Genomic DNA, 23,387 nt, shown 5'->3' on the forward strand with positions numbered 1-23,387 from the left:
AGTGAAAGTAATCTTTTGTGATAAAAGTTAGAATAATGATTGCCTGAGACATTGAGAAACAAGCAGGGGTAGGGGTAGGACTGACTACAAAGGGGCCGGGGTGAACTTATTTTAGGATTTGGGAATGTTCTATACCTTAGCTAGGGCAGTGGTTAGAGGTATATGTTCATCAAAATTCATGACTGTGCACTTAAAATGAGTGTATTTTCATTATATATAATGATTACCTCAATTAATGTGATTTAAAACAGTCTACACCACATGATCATAACCTGACTAAATTCGTTACCTGTATATGCATAAAATGCATATCATATATTCATAAAAAAGACTGGACCATGTGAATAGTGCTGGTGGCAATTTAATATTCCACTTTTTTATTGCAACATTTTAATTTAACTCAATGTATAATAACTTTCTAACAATAAATGACTACTAAATATATCAATGTCCTAATAAAGCAATTATTAAATATTTTAAGGTTAGAATGCTTTCTGCATAAAAAGCTTTCACTAGTCAAACTAAAATAATTTCTAATAAATAAATATCCTTTCCCATTAGGTTTAAATGTACTTCATTCCTTCCAATCTAAATTTTCTTTGATCTTGCTATTCCCCTCAAGCATCCACCCTAATCCTTGCCTCTAAACTTTGTTAAAAGACAATATGTTAAAAAAAAAAAAAAAAGACAATATGTAAGTACTGAATTCACTTTCTCATTATCCCATCACTTTTAAACTTTCAATTAGGTGTCTATCCTTATCACTCTAACACATTTCTCCAGAGTTAACAATGACTTTGCCCAATCTAGGAGCCTTTTCTCAGTCCTCACTTTTGCTGAACTCTGTAGTATTTCTCAATAGTATATTGTATCAGCATTCTTTCAAACTTTAGCCCACATCAAAATCACTCAAGAGATTTTGAAAATGATTGCTGGACCTTATCCTCAAAGTTTCTGATTCAGCAGGTCTAAGAAAGCACACAAGAATTTGTATTTCTAATAAGTTCCCAGGTAATGATGCTGCTCCTAATCTGGGGACCACTCTTTGAGAACTACTCTATTAGAGTAAGCCTTCATTAAAGCTTTCTGCACACTTAGCTGACTTTTCTTCTGCACACCTTCCTGACCCTTCCTACATTTTGGATAGATCATTTCTTGCCTCTTTCTGCTTCCACCTATCTAGATTAAGAAAGTCATTAACAATCAAAGTTAACCTTCACTATCACTTGGCACCTGTTCCCTAAGTGTCTAACCCTAATACCCTTATATTTCTATAATTCCTTCCCATATCTAACACCACACACAATGATGAAAAGCTGAAAGCACTCTCATTACTTTTGTTCAATACAGTATTGAAAGTCCCAGCTGCAGCAATCAGACAAGAAAAAGAAAGGAATCCAAATTGGAAAGGAAGAAGTAAAACTGTGCAGGTAACATGCATGATATTATACATAGAAAATGTTAAGGAAACCACCAAAAAACCCACTAGAGACCATCAATGAATTCCATAAAATTGCAGGACACAAAACTAATATACAGAAATCTGTTGCACTTCTAGACACTTAACAATGAACTATAAGAAAATGAAATTAAGGAAATAATGTCATTTACAATTGCATCAAAAAGAATAAAATTCCTAGGAATAAGCCTACCCAAGAAGGTAAAAGACTTGTACTTGGAAAACTGAAAAAACTGATTAGAGAAACTGAAGACGACATAAACAGACAGAAAGAATTAGTACTGTCAAAATGACCATACAATTCAAAGCAAGCTACAGATACAATGCAATCCCTATCAAAATACCAATGGCGTTTTTCACAAGACTAAAACAAATAACTTAAAAATTTGTACAGAAACACATAACACCCTGAAAAGCCAAAGCCATCTTGAGAAAGAACAGAGCTGGAGGTATCATGCACCCTGACTTCAACTATATGACAAAACCACAGTAATCAAAACAGTATGGTATTGGCATAAAAATAGTCACACAGATCAATGGAACAGAATAGAGAGCCCAGCAACAAACCCACACACTTATGGTCAATTAACCAACAAGTTGTGCTGGAAAAACTGGACAGCTACATGTAGAAGAATAAAATTAGGACATTTCCTTACGCCACATACAAAAATAAACTCAAAATGGATTAAAGACCTAAATGTAAGACTGGAAATCAGAAAATGCTTAGAAGAAAACATAAGCAGAACACTTTGACATAAGTTATGGCAATATTTTCTATTAGATGTGCCTCCTAAGGTAAAGGAAACATAAATAAGTAAAATGGGATCTAATTAAACTTAACACATTATTGACCAGAGACATATTAATACAGTTTTTGTTACCCAAGTGTCACTTATTGGAGTTTCAATATTCACTTAATATAAAAAATTGCCAGTTACAGGCGTTAGCTTCTGCAAAAATCCCCTGGTCAACAATGTGTTAAAAGCTTTTGCACAGCAAGGGAAACCATCAACAAAATGAAAAGACAACATACAAACTGGGAGAAAATATTTGCAAACGATGTGAGCCACAAGAGGTTAATTTTAAAAATATACAAACAGCTCATACAACATTAAAAAAAAAAACCCTAAAAAACGGACATAAAACTTGAATAGACATTTTTCCAAAGAGGAGATATGGCTGGCCAACAGGCACATGAAAAGAGGCTCAAACAGCACTGCTGCTGCTGCGAAGTCACTTCAGTCGTGTCCGACTCTGTGCGACCCCATAGACGGCAGCCCACCAGGCTCCCCCGCCCCTGGGATTCTCCAGGCAAGAACACTGGAGTGGGTTGCCATTTCCTTCTCCAGTGCATGAAAGTGAAAAGTGAAAGTGAAGTCCCTCAGTTGTGTCCAACTCTTCACCACCCCATGGACTGCAGCCCACCAGGCTCCTCCGTCCATGGGATTTTCCAGGCAAGAGTACTGGAGTGGGGTGTCACTGCCTTCTCCACAAACAACACTGCTAATCATCAAAGAAATGGAAATCAAAATCACAATGAGAAATCACCTAATATCTGTCAGAATGGCTCTCATCAGGAAGACCTCAAATAATGAAAGTTGGTGAAGATGTGGGAATGTACATTCCCATTTCTGATGGGAATGTAAACTGGTACAGCCACAGTGGAAAACAACATGGAAGCTCTTCAAAAAGTTAAAAATAGAGCTACCACAGGGTCCAGCAATTCCACTCCTGGGTATATATCCCAACAGAGCAAAAACACTAGTTTGAAAAGATAAATACATCCTAATGTTCATAGCAGCATTATTTATAATAGTCAAGATATGAAAGCAACCTAAGTGTTCATCAACAAGTGAATGGATAAAGAAGATGTAGTATAAACACACACACACACGTTAGAATACTACTCAGCCATAAAAAAGAATGAAATTTATGCCATTCACAACAACATGAATGGACTTGGAGAGTCTATGCTTTGTAAAATAAGTCAGACAGAGAAAGATAAACATTGTATGTTATCACTTACATGCAGAATCTAAAAAATCAAAATAATTAGTAAATATAACAAAAAATAAACAGATTCACATATTAGAGAACAAACTAGTGGTTACCAAAGAAGAGAAGGGGAAGAAGGTGTCGGTATTAAGAGGTACAAACTACTATGCATAAAATAAACTACAGGATATACTATACAGCATGGGGAATATGGTCAATATTTTATACATGGAGTATAAACTTTAAAAACTGAGAACCACAATGTTGTACACCGGAAATTATATAATACAAATCAACTACACCTCAATAAAAAAATTAAATGTTGGTAATAAGCAGGATCTCATATATTACTAGTCAACATTTACTGAGTGTTGCTACTGCTCTAAAGTTGTACCAGGACAATTCAGAGAAAGCCCTTCCCTCAAATGCTACCAGGGAATGGTGAACAAACAAAGTAATCTGATCAATGAAAGAGACTGAGAATAAAAAGAAACATCTTGTCATTTATCTGACAAAATTCTAAGATGACTCAAAGATTTTCTGCAAGAAGGGACTTTTCAAAGACAATGTGAAGTCACATGAAAAAAAAAGTTAAGACTGTGAGTTAATGGAGGAAGGTTGCCCTTTTTCTTGAGTAAACCAGTCTTACTTTCAGGTGACTATATGTTTAAGAAGAAAAATGGTTAATTCAAAGATGTCATGCCAGATATGACATCTTTAGTAATCTGTTACTGTTTTTTAAAAGTCACAATGAATTTTCCTTTTAAAGTACCTTAAACCAAGATTTGAATTTCGTACATGCAAAACTATGTTCCTTAGTATCAGAAGCTAACATCTGAATATGTCTAGGTAACAACTCTATAAAGTCAACAGGGAAAAGGCAAGTCCAATTTTCTGTACTTTAGTTGTAAAAACTGGTAGGTCATTTTCCACTTGTCTGATTAGCTCAGGTGGGTCAACTATTTTTACCCATAATAGCTGGTTCTCAGTATTCCCAAAGGTCCTGGGAAATACTGTATTTAAGTAGCAATACTGAAGAAAGAATAGTTATACTGAGAGAAGAGTGGCAGACCGACTAGTCAGTCCTAGTTCATTAGTTTATTAATAAACTAATTAATTTCAAATATAGAAGAAAACAATCTTCCCTACTGTTCCCCTTAGTAAGCTCTCTGAGAAATTACCGTACCCTCTTTTCTTATATTTCACAAAAAAATTAATGCATTAGGAAGCTTGAGATTGATGAGATCAGTCTGTTCAGACTATATATTCATATATAAAATATGCATTTTTTATGTAAGCATATAATAATAAACATAAATAAAACAAAAATAAAAAGCAAAATCCTACAATCCCAGGAAAATAGGAAAATAAAACTATAGAGGTAGAGTCTGTATGATACATAGTTAAAAACATGGATTCTAAAGCCTGATTCCTGGGTTCAAATCATGGTTCTGCTACTCTATGTATGACCTTGGACTTAACTGTTCTGCCTCTCTCTTTGATTTGCTATAAAATGAAGCTAATAATATATACCTCACAGGGTTGCCGTGAGGATTCACAATTAAAGAATGTTTGGAATAGTATCTAACACAAAATAAAATTGTCGGCTTATTATTAATCAGGTCAAAAGCACAAACCAACAGCCTCTCTCTATAAAGTTACCAAACCTTACCACACTCTATGAAAGTTTCAACATTAAAGGTGAAAAAACAAAAAGTACATTAGCACTGCTAGATTACACGTGACAGGAAGTTAATCCAGAACCCATAAGGCAGAGTGTCTAAGACATAATCATTAACCTCTGACACTAAGTCGTGTCCAACTCTTTTGTGACCCCATGGACTGTAGCCCACCAGGCTCCTCTCTCCATGGGATTTTATGGAGATGGCTGCCATTTCCTTCTCCAGGGGATCATCCTGGCCCAGGGATCGAACCCGTCTCTGTAGGCAGATTCTCTACCCACTGAGCCATCAGGAAGCCTACATAATCATTAAGATGCCCTTCAAAAACAACAAACAGATCAAAATGATTTCTAAAAACTTTTTATAAAATCATAAAATAACAAAAACAATAAAGGGTATACCTATATAGCCACAAAAATCAGGATAGACTGTACATATTTCCTAAATATTAATACAACACAAACACAAGTAAATCCTCACACAAAGGAAAGCAATTCCGTTAGCATTTAAAATGAGAGATATTTATGGTAATAAATTTTTGAGCACTTCCATCACTTGTAGCATCACACCAGCTGCCAAAAACACTGGAGAAGAAAGACTGTCATCCTAGGTATGAAAAAACAGTGGAGGTAACAGGTGTAGGAAAGCAGGAAACTTGGAGATTATTTTATTAACATGGTATTACATTATAACATTTCCAAACTCCTTTTATAGTACGTACGTGACTGTAATTCTCAGATTCTGAGTTTTTCTCTCATTTCATTTCACCTGACTTGGGAATCTGGGGATCTGAAATGACTAACATAAAGGAAGGAATTATGGGACTTCCCTGGGTCCAGTGGTTAAGAATCCGCCTGCCAAGGTAGGGGACCACAGGTTCGATCCCCGGTCTGAGAAGATCCCACATGCCTCAGAGCAACTAAGCCTGTGTGCCACAACTACTGAAGACCGTGTGCCCCAGCACCTGTGCTCCGCAACAAGAGAAGCCACTGTAATGAGAAGCCCGTGCATTCCAACAAGAGAGTAGCCCCTGCTCGCCACAAAAAGAGAAAGACCAAGTGCAGCAAATTAAGACCTAGTGCAGTCTTAAAGAAAGAAAGAAAGAAAATCCTTTTAAAAGAAATTATGTCCACATTCAGGTCTAAGTAACTCATAATAATCTGCCACCTGACCACCTAGCCTACGTCCTGCCATTTCTCCACATACACCCCTCACATTAGTGTGTAGGTCACAATACCTTTGCAAAACTGTACCTTTCATTGGAAATGATCCTATGAAGAGTCTTCAAGGCTCTTGGAATTTTCCCCATAAAACAGTTTATAACACCCATCATAGTATCCTCAGTAACTCCATTTCCTTAAAACCAATCATCTAAATAAACTGCTACAATTAAGTTCTGTTTCTAGTTCTCTGAGAAGATTAAAATGGCCGGAATTCCCTGGTGGCCAATAGTTAGGACTCAGAGCTTTTACTGCCAAGAGCATGGGTTCAATCCCTCCACCAAGACCAGGCATAAGCCTCATAGCTCAGTCAAAAAAAAAAAAAGTAAATAAATAGATTAAATAATAAAATTATAAAGTGGCCATAAGTCCAATGCACTTGTATTCACAGAACTGTCCCTGATCCAGTAATCTATCATAGTCCCCAAACTTAGTATGTGCTGTGCTTAGTCGCTCGGTCATGTCTGACTCTTTGTGACCCAAAGAATATAGCCCACCAGGCTCCTCTGTCCATGGGGATTCTCCAGGCAAGAATACTGGAGTGGGTATCTTATCCCTTCCTCCAGGGGAACTTCTCAATCCAGGAATCAAACGGGGGTCTCCTGCATTGCAGGTGGATTCTTTACCAGCTGAGTTACCGGGGAAGCCCAGAACTTGGTATATGTAAGTTCAAATAAAGAAAAAAAGAACACTAATGCAATTCATTAAAGATAATTTAGGACAACTCTGTAAGAATGTGTGGTTTTTATATAACAAATAATGTACTGCTACTACTAATTATTAATAGCTCAATTTACTGCTTCTTTTTTAAACCCAGGTATAAGGCACCATGCTAAGAACTTTTACTATGCTATCTAATTTATTCCTTCTCAAACCCTAGGAAACATATTATCTCCACTCCACCACTGAGGAAACTGGAATCAAAACAATAGGTAACTTACCCAAGATCATACACCCAGTTTTCAAACCCAGGGCTGCCAGAAAGTAAAGGCCTTGCTCTTAAATCACCACACCGTTAAGTGCTATGCTTGGCTAATGCTCAAATTTGGAGTATCAGGCTAAACTTTCTGATAATACAGCTCCATTTTACAAGTGAAGTAACACACTGATAAGGTACACCTTTCAATATAAGAATCAGTCTTAACGTAACAAGAAATAGCAGAAAAATACCAAATTCAAACAAGAGTTAAAAAACAAAACACAGCCACAGAAACACATAAACACAGGAACAAGGCCAGAGCAGAGTCCAACAGAGGGTAGTAAACTGAAGTACATTCATGGAATGAACGTTCATCAAACACATGCAAAGATTCCACTATGTGTCAGGTACCACGGAGGCCTTAGGGATACAATTATTAGCCAAACAGTCCCTGAGCTCAATTTAGAAAATAAGTAAATAAAAGAGTCTATGGAGTTAAAAACAGAGAAGCCTTTGGTGACCTGACCAAGTACGGTTTCCGTGGAAAGGTAGAGGTAGAGACCAGAGAACACTGGGCTGAGGACGTCAGCATAGATCATGTTTTAAGATGATAAATGGAGAAGATAAATGACGAACAAATGCTAGGGAAGGACAGGTTAAGGGAAGCTTGTGCCAATGTTTACAACAAAACAAAGTTCCAGTAAAGAGAGAAAGGGTTGGATATAAAAACAAGTTGATGATATCCAAATCACACACACACAAAAGGCCACTTTAATAAGAAGGATGAGAACCTTTCCCTTTCTGAGACGGGCAGAAGCAAGAACTAGTAGAAGAAGGAATAGGAAGCAGATCAGTACCACCAGAAGGCTCTTGTTGTTATGTTCACACAGGGGCCATCTGCTAAAAGTTGTAAAGTTTCAAGAAAAAATACTTAAGCTTAAATTAAAAGTACTGTGAAGAAACTAGCAAAACAGAGGGAAAAAAGAATAGACATTAAAGTGGAATTCTATGCATTAAAACAACAATTGGCCAGTCTGTAATTCTGTTTTTCCCAGCAATGCTATCAATTATACCCAAAGAAGTTTATTTACAGAATCATTCAGAGTGAATTTTCCTAGACTGGGAGAACAGGGAGACTGAGGACACTGGTAAGACAGTTAAAGTAATATCTATAAAAGGGCAGAAGAGAAAAACAGGAGAGAGGAAAGAAAAAACCAGGAAGTGACTAATAGCGAAAAGTTTGGAATCTACACTGGAAGTCCTGAACAGAAGCAGATGGATTAGGGCATGTCAGGATGTGGCCAAAGTGAAATGGTCAAATGTAGAACTTTAGAAGTAGAAGAATTCTGAAGAATAACAAAGTCTAAGGTATAATATGGGCATATGTGAAGGTTACTATGTTAAAGAGAAATAAGAGATCAAAGAACAGGAAAAGGAGTGTTGCATTTTAAATGAGTGTTCCAAGAAAACATCAGTCCTATGAGATGTGACGTAGCTTTGGAAACACCAATCTCTATCTCCCTCTTGGAGGTTCATAATACATCTTAGCATATTATAAGCTATGAGAAGTCCTAAATAAAGAATCCAGTTTAATTCTGTATTCTTCATTTATTTTGCCTTGGAAATACTGAGAATCCTAACACACATTAATTTGCCACATTCAGCAGAACACACACTGCGAAATGCTAGCGTACTGGACAGGCTTGTCTATGTATGTGCTTAGTCACTCAGTCGTGTCTGACTCTTTGCCACCCCACAGACTCTAGCCCGCCAGGTTCCTTTGTCCATGGGGATTTTCTAAGCAAGAATAATGGAGTGGATTGCCATGCCCTCCTCCAGGGGATCTTCCCAACCCAGGGATTGAGCCCAGGTCTCCTAAACTGCAAGCAGATTCTTTCCTGCCTGAGCCACCAGGGAAGCCCTTTCTATATATAAAGACATCAAAGAATGTGCTTCAAAAAAAAAGGTGAAATATCAATACATGAAATCTTCAATACTGGGGAGCATGTACAGAAAAAGTTACCTAGCGCCAGAACAAACTGCTCCCCAGGTGGCACAGTGGTAAAGGACCCACCTACCAATGCAGGCGATACAAGAGACTATGGTTCAATCTCTGGGTCTGGAAGATCCCCTGGAGAAGGAAATGGCAACCCGCTCTACTATTCCCGCCTGGAGAATTCCATGGACAGAGGAGCCTGGTGGGCTATAGTCCATGGGGTTGCAAAGAGTTGGGCATGACTGAGCACACACACACAAACTGTACAAACCTTTCTGATGCTTTTTGGCACTATCTACCATGTATTATTTCCCTACTGCTGCTATAATGGATTACCACAAAATTAGTGGCTTAAAACAACACAAATTTTATTCTCTTATATAACGTCCGAAAGTTAGAAGCCTAAGTGAGTCTCAGTAAAGCAAAGTCAAGGTATAACCACGGCTATGCAGCTTTTTGGAGGTTCTAGGGAAGAACCTGAGTTTGTGCTTCTTCCTGGCTCTTGAGACTACCTGCATTCTTTGGTGTGTGACCTGCTTCATTCCAACAGGATGCGCTCTCTGGTTCTGACTCTTCTGCATCCTTCTTCCACAGTTAAACGGTTCTTGTGATTACGCTGGGCCCACCAAATAATCCATGATAATCTCATTTTAAAACTAGCTGATTAGCAATCTCAATCCCGCCTCCCCCCTACAACATAATATATTCTTCAGGTTTGGGGGATCAGGATGTAGATATCTTTTGGGAGGCTCATTATTCTGCCTACCACACTTAAAATACATTAAAACATGCATACCCTGTCATTCAAGTAAGCATACACAAGAGCAGGTGTGTACCAGGATGCTCATTACAGTATTTTTTTAATAATAATAAAGTACTGGAAACAACATACATTTTCATTGTTAGGAAATCAGCTTAGAAAATTATGGTACTCCTATAATTTTCAGCATGCTGAGGTTTCCAATGATGTTATAGATTTTATATGAACACGTCTTTGATAAAATGTTCAGTGAAAAAAAATTATAAAACTATATGATTTAGCCAAATCCCTGTTGTTAAAACTATATACATACATATGTATATACAAGTATGTGAAGGTTAATATACTGATAAACTGAAAGGCTACAAAACCCTGCATGATAGGGTGACTGTGTGCCTGCAACAAAAGAACTCAAACTGTGTATGTGTGTGGAAGTGCAAAACTTTACAGATGCCCTAAGAAACGTTTTATACCCAAATTCATCCTATGGTGGTTCTCTTAACACTACGCTTTTTATCTTTTTCCATCAACAACAAATAAGTCTTCAAGTAAGCAGACCTCTAATTTCCTTTTCCTTTGAAGCATACCTCTAACTCGCTTTTTCTTGGAATATCATCTTCCAGTTGCACTTCACTGATTATCTTACATCTCACTCACCACAAAGTATCTCAAAGAAAATCGGGTTAAGTTGTTGCCTGATGAAAAACTAAATAATTAAGAGGCAGTATTAGCAAAACACATTCTAGTATGCTGCATTCCAACCAAGCACTGAAATACTAGGCCTTTGGGAAGAGAAGAGACGGGAAAAGGACTCAGTGCAGTCAGTGAACCCATGAAGTTTTTCAGAACAGACTGAGAATATTAATGCATCAACACAGCAATTCTTTAAATACAATGGATTTTAGAATGATGCTTCTCACTTAAGACAAACACTACAGAAGGGAAATACCATCAAGAACAATGAGAACAAAATGTTAATCATCAAAAAGGGTCTACCTTATTTTTCTAAAGACAGACTTGAAAAACTTAAATCCAAAGATATTTTACTTAATATTCCGATCTCTGTCTGCACCCCCCTCCTGCCAATGCTACAGAACTCTTTCCCTCTCCTTCACTTCCATTCCGTGTCTGATCTCAACAGGTGAGGAGTCTATAATGTAACTCCTATCCACCCAAAGTTATTTTCAGAATTACATGTATTCATTAAAACTTTCCCCTACATAATAATTTAATGATATTCCACGTAACTAATTTTTGCCTAAGATGAGGCTACTTTCAAAAATATGGAAAGGAAATTTAAATCTTTATGTATACCAAAGGAAGTACTAGAAGCATAACAAAAACTTCTCTTTTGTCTTCATATCCTGGTAGAAACATATATAACAAACACCAGCCACCTAAATATAAATTACTCCTGCAAGACTAATGACCAAGTTTACTGAAAGAGAACATCAAACTCCCAAAGGAAATGCAGAATGAGATTTAGAGTTCCTCCAACACACTGTTCCCAAGGATTTACTCATTCTGTTCCTCTGCCTGCTGCACTCTACCATTCTTTCTTCACCTGACTAACCCTACTCAACCTTTAAGACTGAGCTCAAGGGCTCAACTACAGAAGCTTTCTCTGAACTCCCAGGTAGTGAAAGTTCCACCTCCCTCAGCATGGCAACCCACTCCAGTACTCTTGCCTGGAAAATCCCATGGACGGAGGAGCCTGGTAGGCGACAGTCCATGGGGTCGCAAGGAGTCAGACACAACTGAAGGACTTCACTTTCACTTTCAGCATACTCACGGCATTCCTTGAAAACATTTACCTTGGTATTTACCACATGTAAATACCCCTCAGTATCAGATGAGAATGATGCCCAGATGCTCAAGTCACTTATATATTAATAAAATGGTATAGTGCTTGCATACAGCTTTTGCACATCATCCTCATGTATATTTCAAATCATCTTTAGATTACTTAGAATGCCTAATCCAATGTAAATGCTATGTTGTCTAGTCGCTAAACTCTGTGACCCCAAGAACTGTAGCCCACCAGGCTCCTCTGTCCATGGGATCTGCCAGCCAAGAATACTGGAGAGGGTTGCCATTTCCTTCCCCAAGGGATCTTTCCAACTCAGGGACTGAAGCCACATCTCCGCGGATTCTTTACCACTGAGCCACCAGGAAAGCCCAAATGCTATGTCAATAGCTATTAATACAATGTAAATACTATGTACACAGTTGCCTGTGCTTGGCAAATTCACATTTTGCTTTCTGAACTGCCTGAAATCCCCCTCCCCCCCATATTTTCCATCCACAGCTGGCTGTATCTGCCAATGGGGAACCCACAGGTACAGAGGACCAACTGTATTGAAATACCTCTGCAACATCCTCCCCCAGGAGACCATTAGCCTCAAGATCAAAATTCAGTTTATTTGCTTTTATATTCTTAGAGCTTAGCACTGGGATTCATAAGTATTCCATAAATGTTTTGCAAAAATGAAACAGAAGCATAAAAACTCTATTTAAAACCCGTTATGTACATTGTGCATTCAAAAACTGCTGAGACATGATCTCTACGTCTAACCGCAGAGACAATTCACTTACATTAAAAAAAAAAAGTTGTTACAAATTTAAGAAATTATATGTACCAGATGACTGAAAGACATGTAATGCTACAGAGTCAATGACTGCAGCAGTCACCAGGGTGGACAAGAAATTTTCACAGAGAAGGTGAAACTTGAGAGTGGAGGATAGATAGTACCTCCTACAAGTGAAATGGCTTTGGAAGACAGATTAAAGCAGGAGTGGATAAAGGATGTTTAGAAGACAATGAGTAGATTACTCTGGCTTATGGTGGCTGATTCTTTTCAAAACGTAAGGAGATACCATGTGGCAGAGGTAGATGAGGGTCACTTTATGGAAGGCCAAGAATGCTGAACTAGGAGCTGCAGTGAGGGAAAGCCACATACAGATGCTTTTCAGGAATAATAACACAGAAGCAACGCAAAAGACTAACTGACAAGGGGACAGGTGGTAGGGCCTGAAGGAGAACCATAATTTAGTAAACATACGTAAATCTGCTTTTTAAAAATACTGACCACAATCTTATGAGATCAATGTCCAGTTTAAAGACAAAGAAATCAACAACCAGAGATGCTGTTAGTTCAAAAACAGAAAATAGTGGGCAGTGCTTAAAATCCCGAAGTCAGTGGTGCTTTCTTCTTGCTACTTGCAAGAATAGCAGGCTTAGGTATCAGATGAAGACTGTTTCAAGAGTGTGCATATAAACTGACAGTGCTGGAAATGAAGAAAGAAGAGACAACAGGAAGGCAACATTTTCCAAAGTGGTTTATGTATGGAAGAGGGTGAGGAAAACTGGGAGAACTCAAAGATGACTGTCAGGTTTTAAACCTGAATGGGAAGATGGGGAATAGCGCATGAATGTAGAAACATGAGAAAACATGGTGGGTGAGGGGAAGAGAAGGGTAAGGATTAAGAGTTTACCTTTAAGAGTGTTCAGTTTGCTATGACAGAAAGACTTCTAAAATTAGGAATGTCCAGAAGGCAGTGGTGAAAAATTATCAGATTAGTCAGCACTGGGGGCTAATTTTCAGGCATCATACATAGCTAAACCTTATATGCTTACTGTATGCCAGAACTATCCCAAGCACTTTACATGTGAACTCACTTGACCTTTATAACTCCAAGGGATAGATGCTGCTACTATCCTCACTTTTCAGATGTGGAAACTGAGATATAGAAAACGTCGACAGTTTGCCCAAGGCAGCACAGCTAGTAAGTGGTAGATCCGTGCTCTGAAAACCGGCAGTTGTGTCCCAGAGACCACACTAAACCACTGTACCCAACTGCATGTTGTTCTGTATTATTTTGCGTTTATGCCTGTTGCATTAGTTTATAAGCTCTCTGAACGGTGGGCGTGGTCTCTTTCACCAATCTGTCTCCATAGGAGTGTACTAAGCAGGTGCTTGATAGGTTTTAAATAATGATGATGGAAGATGCAAAGTACTGCGACTTCTGAGGGGGAAAAAGAACATTGAAAAGGAAACAGCGGAGTAGGGCTATGCGTTTCGTTTTGTGGGGTGAGGCGGACCAGGAAAGTAGAGTAAGAGGCAGGGTAATTACAAACTCAGCACTACAAACAGCAGAGCGCACCAAGCCCCCGCAGGCCCGAGTGTGCGTCACGGTAGCTCTGGACCACGTGCCCACTATGTACTTACTTGTGGGCCTGGTGTGCCTGTGTGCGCTAAGCTGCTTCAGCCGTGTCTGACTCTATGCAACCTTACACACTGTAGCCCACCAGGCTCCTGAATCCATGGGATTCTCCCGGCAAGAATACTGCACTGGGCTGCCACGCCCTCTTCCAGGCGTCCTTCTCGACCCAGGGATTGAACCCACCGCTCTTGCGTCTCCTGCATCGGCAGATGGGTTCTTTACCACCAGCGCTACCTGGGAAGGCCCTGTGGGGCCTGGTAAAACTACTTAGGACTGTATTCTCATCTCATCCTCCAGAGATCTGGGATATATCTTGGTCCAAACTGAATGTTTACTGATGGGATGGATGGACGGATATGAGAACAACACAGAAAGACTGCGGAAAAGGAAAGCAAAAGTCTGAGTGTGTGAGAGAGGAAAACCACCAATGGATGAATTTGGCCATTAGGTCTCCAGCACCTTTGGAAAGGTCAAATCCAACAAAGTGCTAAGGAAAAATAGCTGGATTACAAGGGATTAAAGTAAAGAAGATGGTAAATAAAAGGAAAAACATAGTATAGGGCAAACTTGAAATTGTTAGATTAAAGAAAAGCAAGGACGGACAGAGCTTAAAAGGAAAATGGGAACAGGCAAGAACTTCTAAGAGAAAGCTGAGTTTGGTCCATGAAAGAGAAAACTAGTAAAGGCAGTGATTAAAAAGATTAAAAGAAGGAACACAGCACATCTGAAATAAGGTTCTAGAGGGAGTAATACATAATCAAGAACAGAGTCAAGGAAGGGATTCTGCAGGACCCCAATGCCAAACTGCTTTTCCCTTTTCAAGACCTCTACCAGCCACCAAGTCTTCAGCACTAACACTTCACATATGTCTAATTCTCTGTCCGTAACAGAAAACTTAGAAAGGCCTGGCTAGAATTCCAATGTTATACATTGAATAATACAACTTTTTAAAATGTATTTGGAATAAAGGAGACACGAGATGTTCTTCTTGCCTGAAATGTCAATTTAGCCAATATCTACTTTTAAAAGTCCCAACCATATTTAAAAACCCAGACCAAATCTCACCTCCTTCAAGATACCTTCCTCATCCCAACTCTATTCGAATAAAGTTCCTTTCCCTTAAACTTGCACAGTACGTGTTTATCACAGCACTTACCAATTCACTCACTGATAACCTTTCTCTAGTATCTCTGAATTTCCCATAGGCAAAGCCCCTCTAATTGTGATCTGCACAATAGTATTCAGTAATAGCCAGTAAAATAAAACACAATTTAAAAAAATACATTTAAAACTTGTACAGGTTTATATAGGTAAAATCTAAACATGGTAACTAGCCTATTATCTAAAACCAAATTGCTAAGAGAAGCCTTAGCCTTATTTGTAACCTATTTGAAGGAGGTGGTAAAAAATAAACCTAAGTGAATCTACACTCACAGGGAACTTCTGGCCATGTGCTGAAACATTTTTGGTTGTCACAAATGGGGTTGAATGATACTGGCATCTAGTGGGGAGAGGCCAAGGATGCTGTTAAACATCCCATGATGCACAGAACTGCTCCCCACAACAAGGAATTCTCTACAGCACAAACCCTGAGCAAAACTTGCCTAGTCTACGGGAGAATCGTGATGTTTTTCTTACCACAGGCACCTACACTTAAAACGTGGGCCTCAGGGCAGGTGACAATAATCTGTCTAAGCATCTCCTCTTGTGTGTTAACAAGAAAGGAGTTGGTTACACGTTCTCCCCTTCCGTGTGACATGTTGGTGAAAATGCCCACCGTGGCAGTTTTCTGTAACTGCTGATTAAGTCCTTCTAAGTTGTAACTTCTCAGGCCACTGACAAGTCCATTCACAATTCAAATACAGCTTGATTACAAATTTTAAATGGCAACATGTGATAACCACCTACCAAAATACCCACATATAGATGCACAATCCACTATCCAGAAGACATCTGCTTAATAGTCTATTCTCTGAAAAAGATCAATCAGTTAAACAAACCCACCTAAACTTTCAGGTGCTTATTCATGCCACCAGTAACAAAAATCTGAAAGGCCACTAGCCCAGGTTGGATGCATGAGACAAGTGCTCAGAGCTGGTGCACTGGGAAGACCCAGAGGGATGGGATGGAGAGGGAGGCAGGAGGGGAGATCGGGATGGGGAACACATGTAAATCCATGGCTGATTCATGTCAATGTATGGCAAAAACCACTACAATACTGTAAAGTAATTAGCCTCCAACTAATAAAAATAAATGGAAAAAAAAATCTGAAAGGCTAGCCAGGGTTAGAGATGTAGTTGCGGGCTGCAAATATTATTTCTCCACCATACAATAAAACAGCCCTTTTAAAGTATGAACTCTCATCCATCCCAAAATTGCCTCATGAAAAACCTGCTACACTAGAGGGTCCAGATCTTAATATAACATATCTTAAAATATAAAAACTCAGCAAGTGCTTCATCAACCATGAAGGTAAAACAGAAGAGGTGTTAGAAAGCAATGAAACACAGGATGGAACAGGAAGTATACATTTTGAGTCCAACTGAAACAAGTGAAGCAGAAATTAACTGCTGAAATAATTTAGCCAGTTAATATCCAAGTAGGTAAAATGCTATTAACACTCCTGCAACAAAAAACAGACTTACAAGCCACAAGAGAGGGTAATTTTTTTCAAACAATTTTACCACGTTTGGTAAATCAGCCACATTTGGTTGTATTCTGGGACCAGTGCTATTTTAAATCTTTAGCATCAGAGTGGGGAGGTAGTGAATGGGTAAGGGGAAGACTTCTTGACCATGTCAATTAGCATCAATACATGCTAGAGGACTTCTTGAACCTTCCAGCGACAGTGAATACCCAGTTCTGCATTACCAGATTCTTCCAGAATCTGGAGCCCACCCTATTCAGTATTTGTATTTCCCCAAAACGATCCCATGACCTAGTTCTCCTCTCCAGGAGAGAAAAAGACTCTGCTTGCTACTTTATTCAGTCCCATCCCCTCCCTTTATCACCCTCTGTCTCAAGATTTAAAGTGACAAAATTGACCTTACAACACACTGGATATTTTAATTAGTATTTAAATGACAATCATTTTTCTGCTATCTCAGAAAAAAACCTTGTGGCTGCTGTATCTCTCTCCTTCTGGTAACAAAGTTTCTGACAAAGAATATGCTACTGGAATGTACCTCTCCACCCTCAGAAGTATTATGCAGAAAATTTCTACAAAACAGATTAAGTTGTAGTCCTTTCCTGTGAAGTGGTCTAACACCAGGGATCAACTTCAAGTGGATCCCACTGGAAAACCTTTAGCGTAAAAAGAAATTAAAGACAAAAAAAAAAAAAAGGAGATTACTGGAGTGAAGACGGAGGGGAGTTGCCTCCCACCACCACAGCAGGTGTTGTTCAGAAGCACCAGTGGCCACCTTTCACAAGCAGATTTGACCGGTCTGATACTCCCTATGGCTATCATTATTCCACGTTCTCATCTTCCAGAGCAACTTCAATGATGTCCTCCCTGTCTGGTGCTTCAGTACTGACCCAGCTCCATTTTTCCAACCATGACATGTTAATTTCCGTATTTCTATTCTTTCAAACGTTATTCTTTTAAAGCATATTATACCTCACCTATTGTCTCCGCTATGGCCTATTCCCACTCTCGCCTACCCTCCTCAAATGAACTATATTCAATACACCTTTTTCTTTTATACAACAAAGATGGCAAAGTCTTTAAAAATCTTTCCATTTTATCATAAATCAAAAAAGAAAACACTGAATTCTTAGAGTATTAAATTTCCAGTGTTATTCAGTCTAAAAGCCCCATATTTAAAACCATTTATTTTTATAAAATATAAAAATGTATTCTCAACTTAATCATTTGGATAGGACTCTAAATGGTCTATTTTAAACAGTGACACCCCTTCCCCTTTTAACAACTAAAAAAGAGTCATCATTCTTTCTTGCCCAGAACATCACCCATACAGAGGATAGGCTTATCTTTCCTTTCATCTGCACACTATTTCTACAACTCAAGACTAATTCAGTCCCTGTGATGCTGACTTCCCTCTCTTTGCCTTACTGAGGCTTCTTACCTCATATCCTCACTTTTCACTCTTTCGAAACTGCCACCTTATTCCCTGATTTGCCACCACCCCACCATTTCAACACCGGACACCCCAGCTCACTTACTGATGAATTAACTCAGCTGAGACAAAACTAATTTTCATCTACATGAGGAAGATCTGTAGCTGCACAGTCTAAAGACTGCCCAGTCATGGTCTTACACCACTGACAAAGGTAGACAACAACACTGTTCCTAAAATGAAAGTCACAAAGAATAACTGCTATACCCACAACCACACTCAGCATCCTCCCCAAGTTGTCTATAAAAACCAATGGTTCCATATTCATCAAAGGAAAGAAAGTGAATATAATGCTTCCCTCAAGACATTCTCTAGACTCTCACAGCAGATTTTAATTTTTAATACAATGTTTAAAGGTTACCGCCCATTTACAGTAATTACAAAATACTGGCTATATTCCCCGTGTTGTACAGTACATCCTTCAGTCTCTCTTACACCTAATAGTTCATACCTCCCACTCTTCCACCCCTATGCTGCATCCCACTCTGTCCCCACTGGTAACCACTAGTTACATAGCACACTTCAAAAGGAGCGAGTATCTAAAGAAGAGAAAGAGAAATTCTGGCTGGTGCAAGTCTTATTTTATCACCTCTTCCCATCTCTGTCGACTATTAGCCCTAAGATTTGCTTTAATTACTTAAGACAGATGAGCAAGGCTGAGAAAAGGTTGGCTTTCAGGAATCTTTATGTGATTCCAGGTCCTACGCCTATTCAATTTTGCCTGTTCAACTTTAGCTGGGAAATTTAGGCTATTTAAACATGTGTTCACTCTTATTCTTTTCTCCCTTCTTTAAAAAACTAAATCCATTGCCAGGTGTCTACTATTGATTCCACAACCCAAGGATAAGTCTTCCTTACCATGCTAACTTTAAAAACACAAGATACTTTAACATAGAAGCCTCTCAAAGCCAACTGATTTTCCCATTAAAAATACCATCAAAGAACTTCCTTGGTGGTCCAGCAGCTAAGACTCCAAGCTCCCACTGCAAGGAGCCTGGGTTAGATCTCTGGTCAGGGAACAAGATCACCGGTCAGGTTTGGACCAAGTGCAGCCAAATAAATAAATATTTTAAAAAACTGGGCTTTTCAAACATCAGTCATCATCTAAAAAAAAAAAATACCACCACTCTCCTGATCTGCTTTTCACCATACCTTTCTAGTCTCACTGACACCACCTTATTTCTGGTCCTTAACTGCCCACCACATAGATGCACCTTTCTAATACAAAGCTATGAACATGTGATTTCCCTTCTAAACAAACCGTCTCAGATTCCCCATTGTCCACTCATTTTAACGATACACTACAGGTCAAAGTATTCAAGATTTTTCTCTATGGGCACCTAATCAAATAGACTTTCGCTGATCACCCTATCTATATAAAACAGCACATCCCTGTCTTACTTTATTTTTCTTGCTAGTACTTATCACCACCTGGTAAACACACTTATCTGTTCCTATGTTTATTTGTTGCAACCTTCCATCAGAAAATACTTTCCCATGTTCACTGTTAATCGTCTACCACTGAATCCTCAGTGCCTAGAATACAGCAATCTCTCGAGATGTATTCGTGGGAAGAATGGGTGAATTCAGACATGCTACACACAGCATAGCTGGTCTAGAGTCAGAAGACCTATATTTGAGTTTTTGCTTCCACAAACCAACTGTATGATCCTCAATAATTTTAACTTTTGGGGGTTATGCTCTCTTCATCTGTAAAAAGAAGGGGTCAAACAATCTATGAAACTGTTAAGTTTTTCCAGCTGCATCACCTTATACTTATGTTTAACTGGACTGAATACTTCCCCCAGAGCCCAATCCTCCTTTCTATATATCTCTGCTCAGTTTCCCTCATATGGATTCCTCCTTCGCAATCCACACTTCTCAGAATACTGTTAACGTCCAATTTAAGTGCTGTTTTCTCCTTGAAGCCTAGCAAACTGCAAACTCTGTAAGAGGAAGGTGGAGTCTTACCTTCACAGTCTTAGTAGTTAGTACAATGCCTCCCATATAGGTGATCACCAAGATGACTGATGAATCATGTGCATGAATGAGGAAATAGAGGAAGCTTTTCCTGATTCGCCCCAACTGCTCCTGGAAGCTGCCTCTGGACTCATACACTTGGCATCTTCTATGACCCTTACCACAGTTCACTTGCCTAACACACACTAACTTGCAAAGTCCTTAAAATTAAGGACTGTGCCGACAGTTTCCGTATCCCTCCTCTATAGCGTCTATCGTACATCTTCACCGTGGTGGTGTTGATTAAGCTTATCTGATACGTTAAACAACAGAGGGATAATAAAAGAGAAAAAGGACCTTGAAATATCCCTATGATTCCACCTACCTACCACGCAGTCATTGGGCATACATGCTGTCAGTTAAACTCAGGCATTCCACCATACTTGAAAGATCTCATCCTTCTCTCCTCTATACACACTGCTTAATAAAACGATTACTACCTTCAAAAGTAGAATAGCTACCCTCATGGAGCACTTAACTGTAAGCCTTCTCTTGCAGGGATCCACTCACACACCAATACTTTCACTTCACTAAATGGCTAAAATGACTTTTCTGCTCATTTCAGACTACTACCCCATCCAATTCCCTCCTCCACAAGGTATGAAACCACTTTTAAAATCATTTTACCATAAGCTTGCAATTCTTAGTTCTGCTACTAAAAGACAAAATGACCTGTTTCAGGGTCGTCCTTCCCCTTTTCTAAGCAGTGGCAACTCCCCATTTAGTTCTAGGCTCTTAACAATCTTCTTTTCCTGTGCCATCAGGATCTTGACCCCCATTTATCTCTACCTTCAAGTTCTTATTCTGCTTCCATGGAAGCAAGCTGCACAATGGCTGGTGCAATACGCTCTCGACACCATTTACTTGGTTCCAATCTGCATCTTCCTTCTCCACTGTGTATTAATCGCCCCCTTAACCCTCCCCTGATACACATCACACTCTCTCACACTCTGCACCCATGCGTCACTCTACCTCGACGTACAAGTTCTTTACACCACTCTTAATGGATCTACACGACTCTCCGAATGGTATCTTCCGACGGATTCTAACCCAGTTTCTTCTGGGGACTCCAACCCCGGCCGCAGTACCTCGCTGTTTCCTCATTTCCTCATCCATTCCCTTCTTTATGCCCCCCTACCCCCACCCCACCAACTAACTACAGATGACATTGTTTCTCAGTTCTTCCAACCCCAGAACGAAGAACAAACTCCAGTTTCCGGCGGCCTCCCCCTCCTCTAGGCCTCCCTCCCCGGCCTCCCCACACACCCCAGGTGCGCAGACTTCCACCTGGCCTTTTCCCCAGGCATCGCTCCAGCCAATTCCACAACCACACCACGTTTCCCCGCCACCGGGATCAGACTCCTCCACACATCAGACTCCTCCACACCCACCTCCATTCGGGGTCGCCGCCGCCTCCCCGGGCGCCTCCCCGCCCCGACCCGCCAGCGAGCCCGCGACCCCGGGCGCGCGCACACATACACATTCTCACGCTTCCCTAACCTCCCTCCCCGCACCGAGACCAGCCAGCTCCGCGGGAACTCAGCCCGGCCCGCGGAGGGGGGTAGGCACCCAAGTGTGTGCCCGCTCCGCCCCCTCCCGCCTAACCTCTCGCAGCCCCCGCCTCCCAGCCGGGAAAAGAGAGGACACAGCAACTCCCCCGCCACCCCGGACGTACCACCTCTGTGTCTGTTGCTCCATGCCCCCAACCTTCGGCCCGCTCCCCCGCTCCGTACAGGGCCGGCCTCCACACTCACCGGAGATACTGCGCGCTCTGCAGGCTCATCCTCCGCCGCCGCGTCTTCCCGCGAAGCCTCTGCGCGTCTCTCAGGCTCCTCGGAGCGGCCCCGCGGCACCACGGGTGCTGGCGGCCGCCGCCATCTTCCTCTCCTCCGGCTCCTCCTCGCTCGGCGGGGGTGGGGGTGAGTGAGGCGAGGGGGGAGGGAGCGGGGAAAGCTGCTCTCGCTGCTGCTCCGGCCCTTGGGGCGCAGGGACACTCCGACCCGGGAAGGGGGGAGGGAAAGGGAGAAGGGATGGGGGCGGGGGAAAGAGGGACAGCAGAGGAAGGAAGTGCGGCGGGGGGGGGGGGGGGGTCTCTCGCGAGATTTCAGCGGCGCCGGTCCCTCCGGGTGATTTCCGCCTCTCTGTAGCGCTCCCTCTTGGGATCAGTTAGCCGTGCGGCGCTTGTGCGGCTGTTGAGTAGACCACTGGAGGCGCTTGGTGGCTTCCGGCCAACCCACCTCTCCCCTCCCGCGCGAGGGAGCAACCCCAGCCTCACCGGGAACATCGAGCCCAAATCAATCGGGAGTTACACTCAAAGTCTTCCTCCGTCTTTCCACTCCGTCCGATTTCGCTCTTCCTTTTTTCCACTCCTCCACTCTTCCCGACCGGAAACGCCGCCTCTTCCTCTTACAGTTCCGGCCCCCAGTCCCTCGTCTCTGGTCCGCCCCCGCGCCCTAGAGTGACGCTAAGGACCCCCTCCTCTTTTCTGGGGCCCCTCCCTCTGCACGCAGGGACACTATTGTAGGGGTTAGGGTGGAGCCCAGGGATAGAGAGAAAAGAAACCAATCGGATTGGATACGCAGCTGCCAAGGCAACTGGAGGCTGTAGCTGTATTGTCATAGTAACCAACGTGTGAAGGCTGAATGACCCTCCCTTGGCTTAGTGGATTCCCCGAAAAGTGCCTAGGGTTTCCCCTCGGCTTCCCTTCCATCTTAAAGGCCTCCCCCAGGTTGGGAATCCGGATAGTTCTCCTGGGCAGTGAGGTTGATTTTCTCCTCCCTTTCCCTTTCCCGCAGCGATGGGGGAGACCCCGAGGCATTCACCGTGGGCTTTTCCACCCGCCTGCGGGCGGGAACCGCCTCCATAGCTTTCCTCTCCGTGACGGGCGCGGGGAGGGCCGGGCCTACGAAGAAGATGCCGGGCCTGAAGACTGGTGGGCGGCGGGCTGGAGCCGACTGGGCGAGGCGGCGGCGCT

At 41.2% G+C, this 23,387-nt stretch overlaps 2 protein-coding genes across 9 annotated transcripts in view; one reads left to right on the plus strand and one right to left on the minus strand.

Annotated features, from left to right (window-relative positions):
* SMG7 (SMG7 nonsense mediated mRNA decay factor) overlaps positions 1–22,257 on the minus strand; it is a 77,416-nt gene extending 55,159 nt beyond the window's left edge. For 5 of the 6 annotated variants that reach the window (XM_070473954.1, XM_070473955.1, XM_020898462.2 and 2 more), the window contains exon 1: positions 22,168–22,257. Coding sequence is in view for 1 of the 6 variants with exons in the window: in XM_020898459.2 (XP_020754118.2) it covers positions 22,168–22,196 (29 nt within the window). In the remaining 5 variants the exon portion in view is untranslated. The remainder of the gene's footprint in view (positions 1–22,167) is intronic. The other variant, XM_020898459.2, reaches the window with a different exon arrangement.
* The window catches only part of NMNAT2 (nicotinamide nucleotide adenylyltransferase 2), a 207,342-nt gene continuing 206,196 nt past the window's right edge, over positions 22,242–23,387 (plus strand). The window contains exon 1 of one of the 3 annotated variants that reach the window (XM_070473961.1): positions 22,242–22,332. The gene's annotated coding sequence lies outside the window, so the exon portion shown is untranslated. Of the gene's footprint in view, positions 22,333–23,041; positions 23,142–23,387 lie in introns of those variants that run through there. The other 2 variants (XM_070473962.1, XM_070473960.1) reach the window with 2 other exon arrangements.

The sequence above is a fragment of the Odocoileus virginianus genome, chromosome 11, assembly GCF_023699985.2.
Source record: "Odocoileus virginianus isolate 20LAN1187 ecotype Illinois chromosome 11, Ovbor_1.2, whole genome shotgun sequence".
Lineage (NCBI taxonomy): Eukaryota > Metazoa > Chordata > Mammalia > Artiodactyla > Cervidae > Odocoileus > Odocoileus virginianus.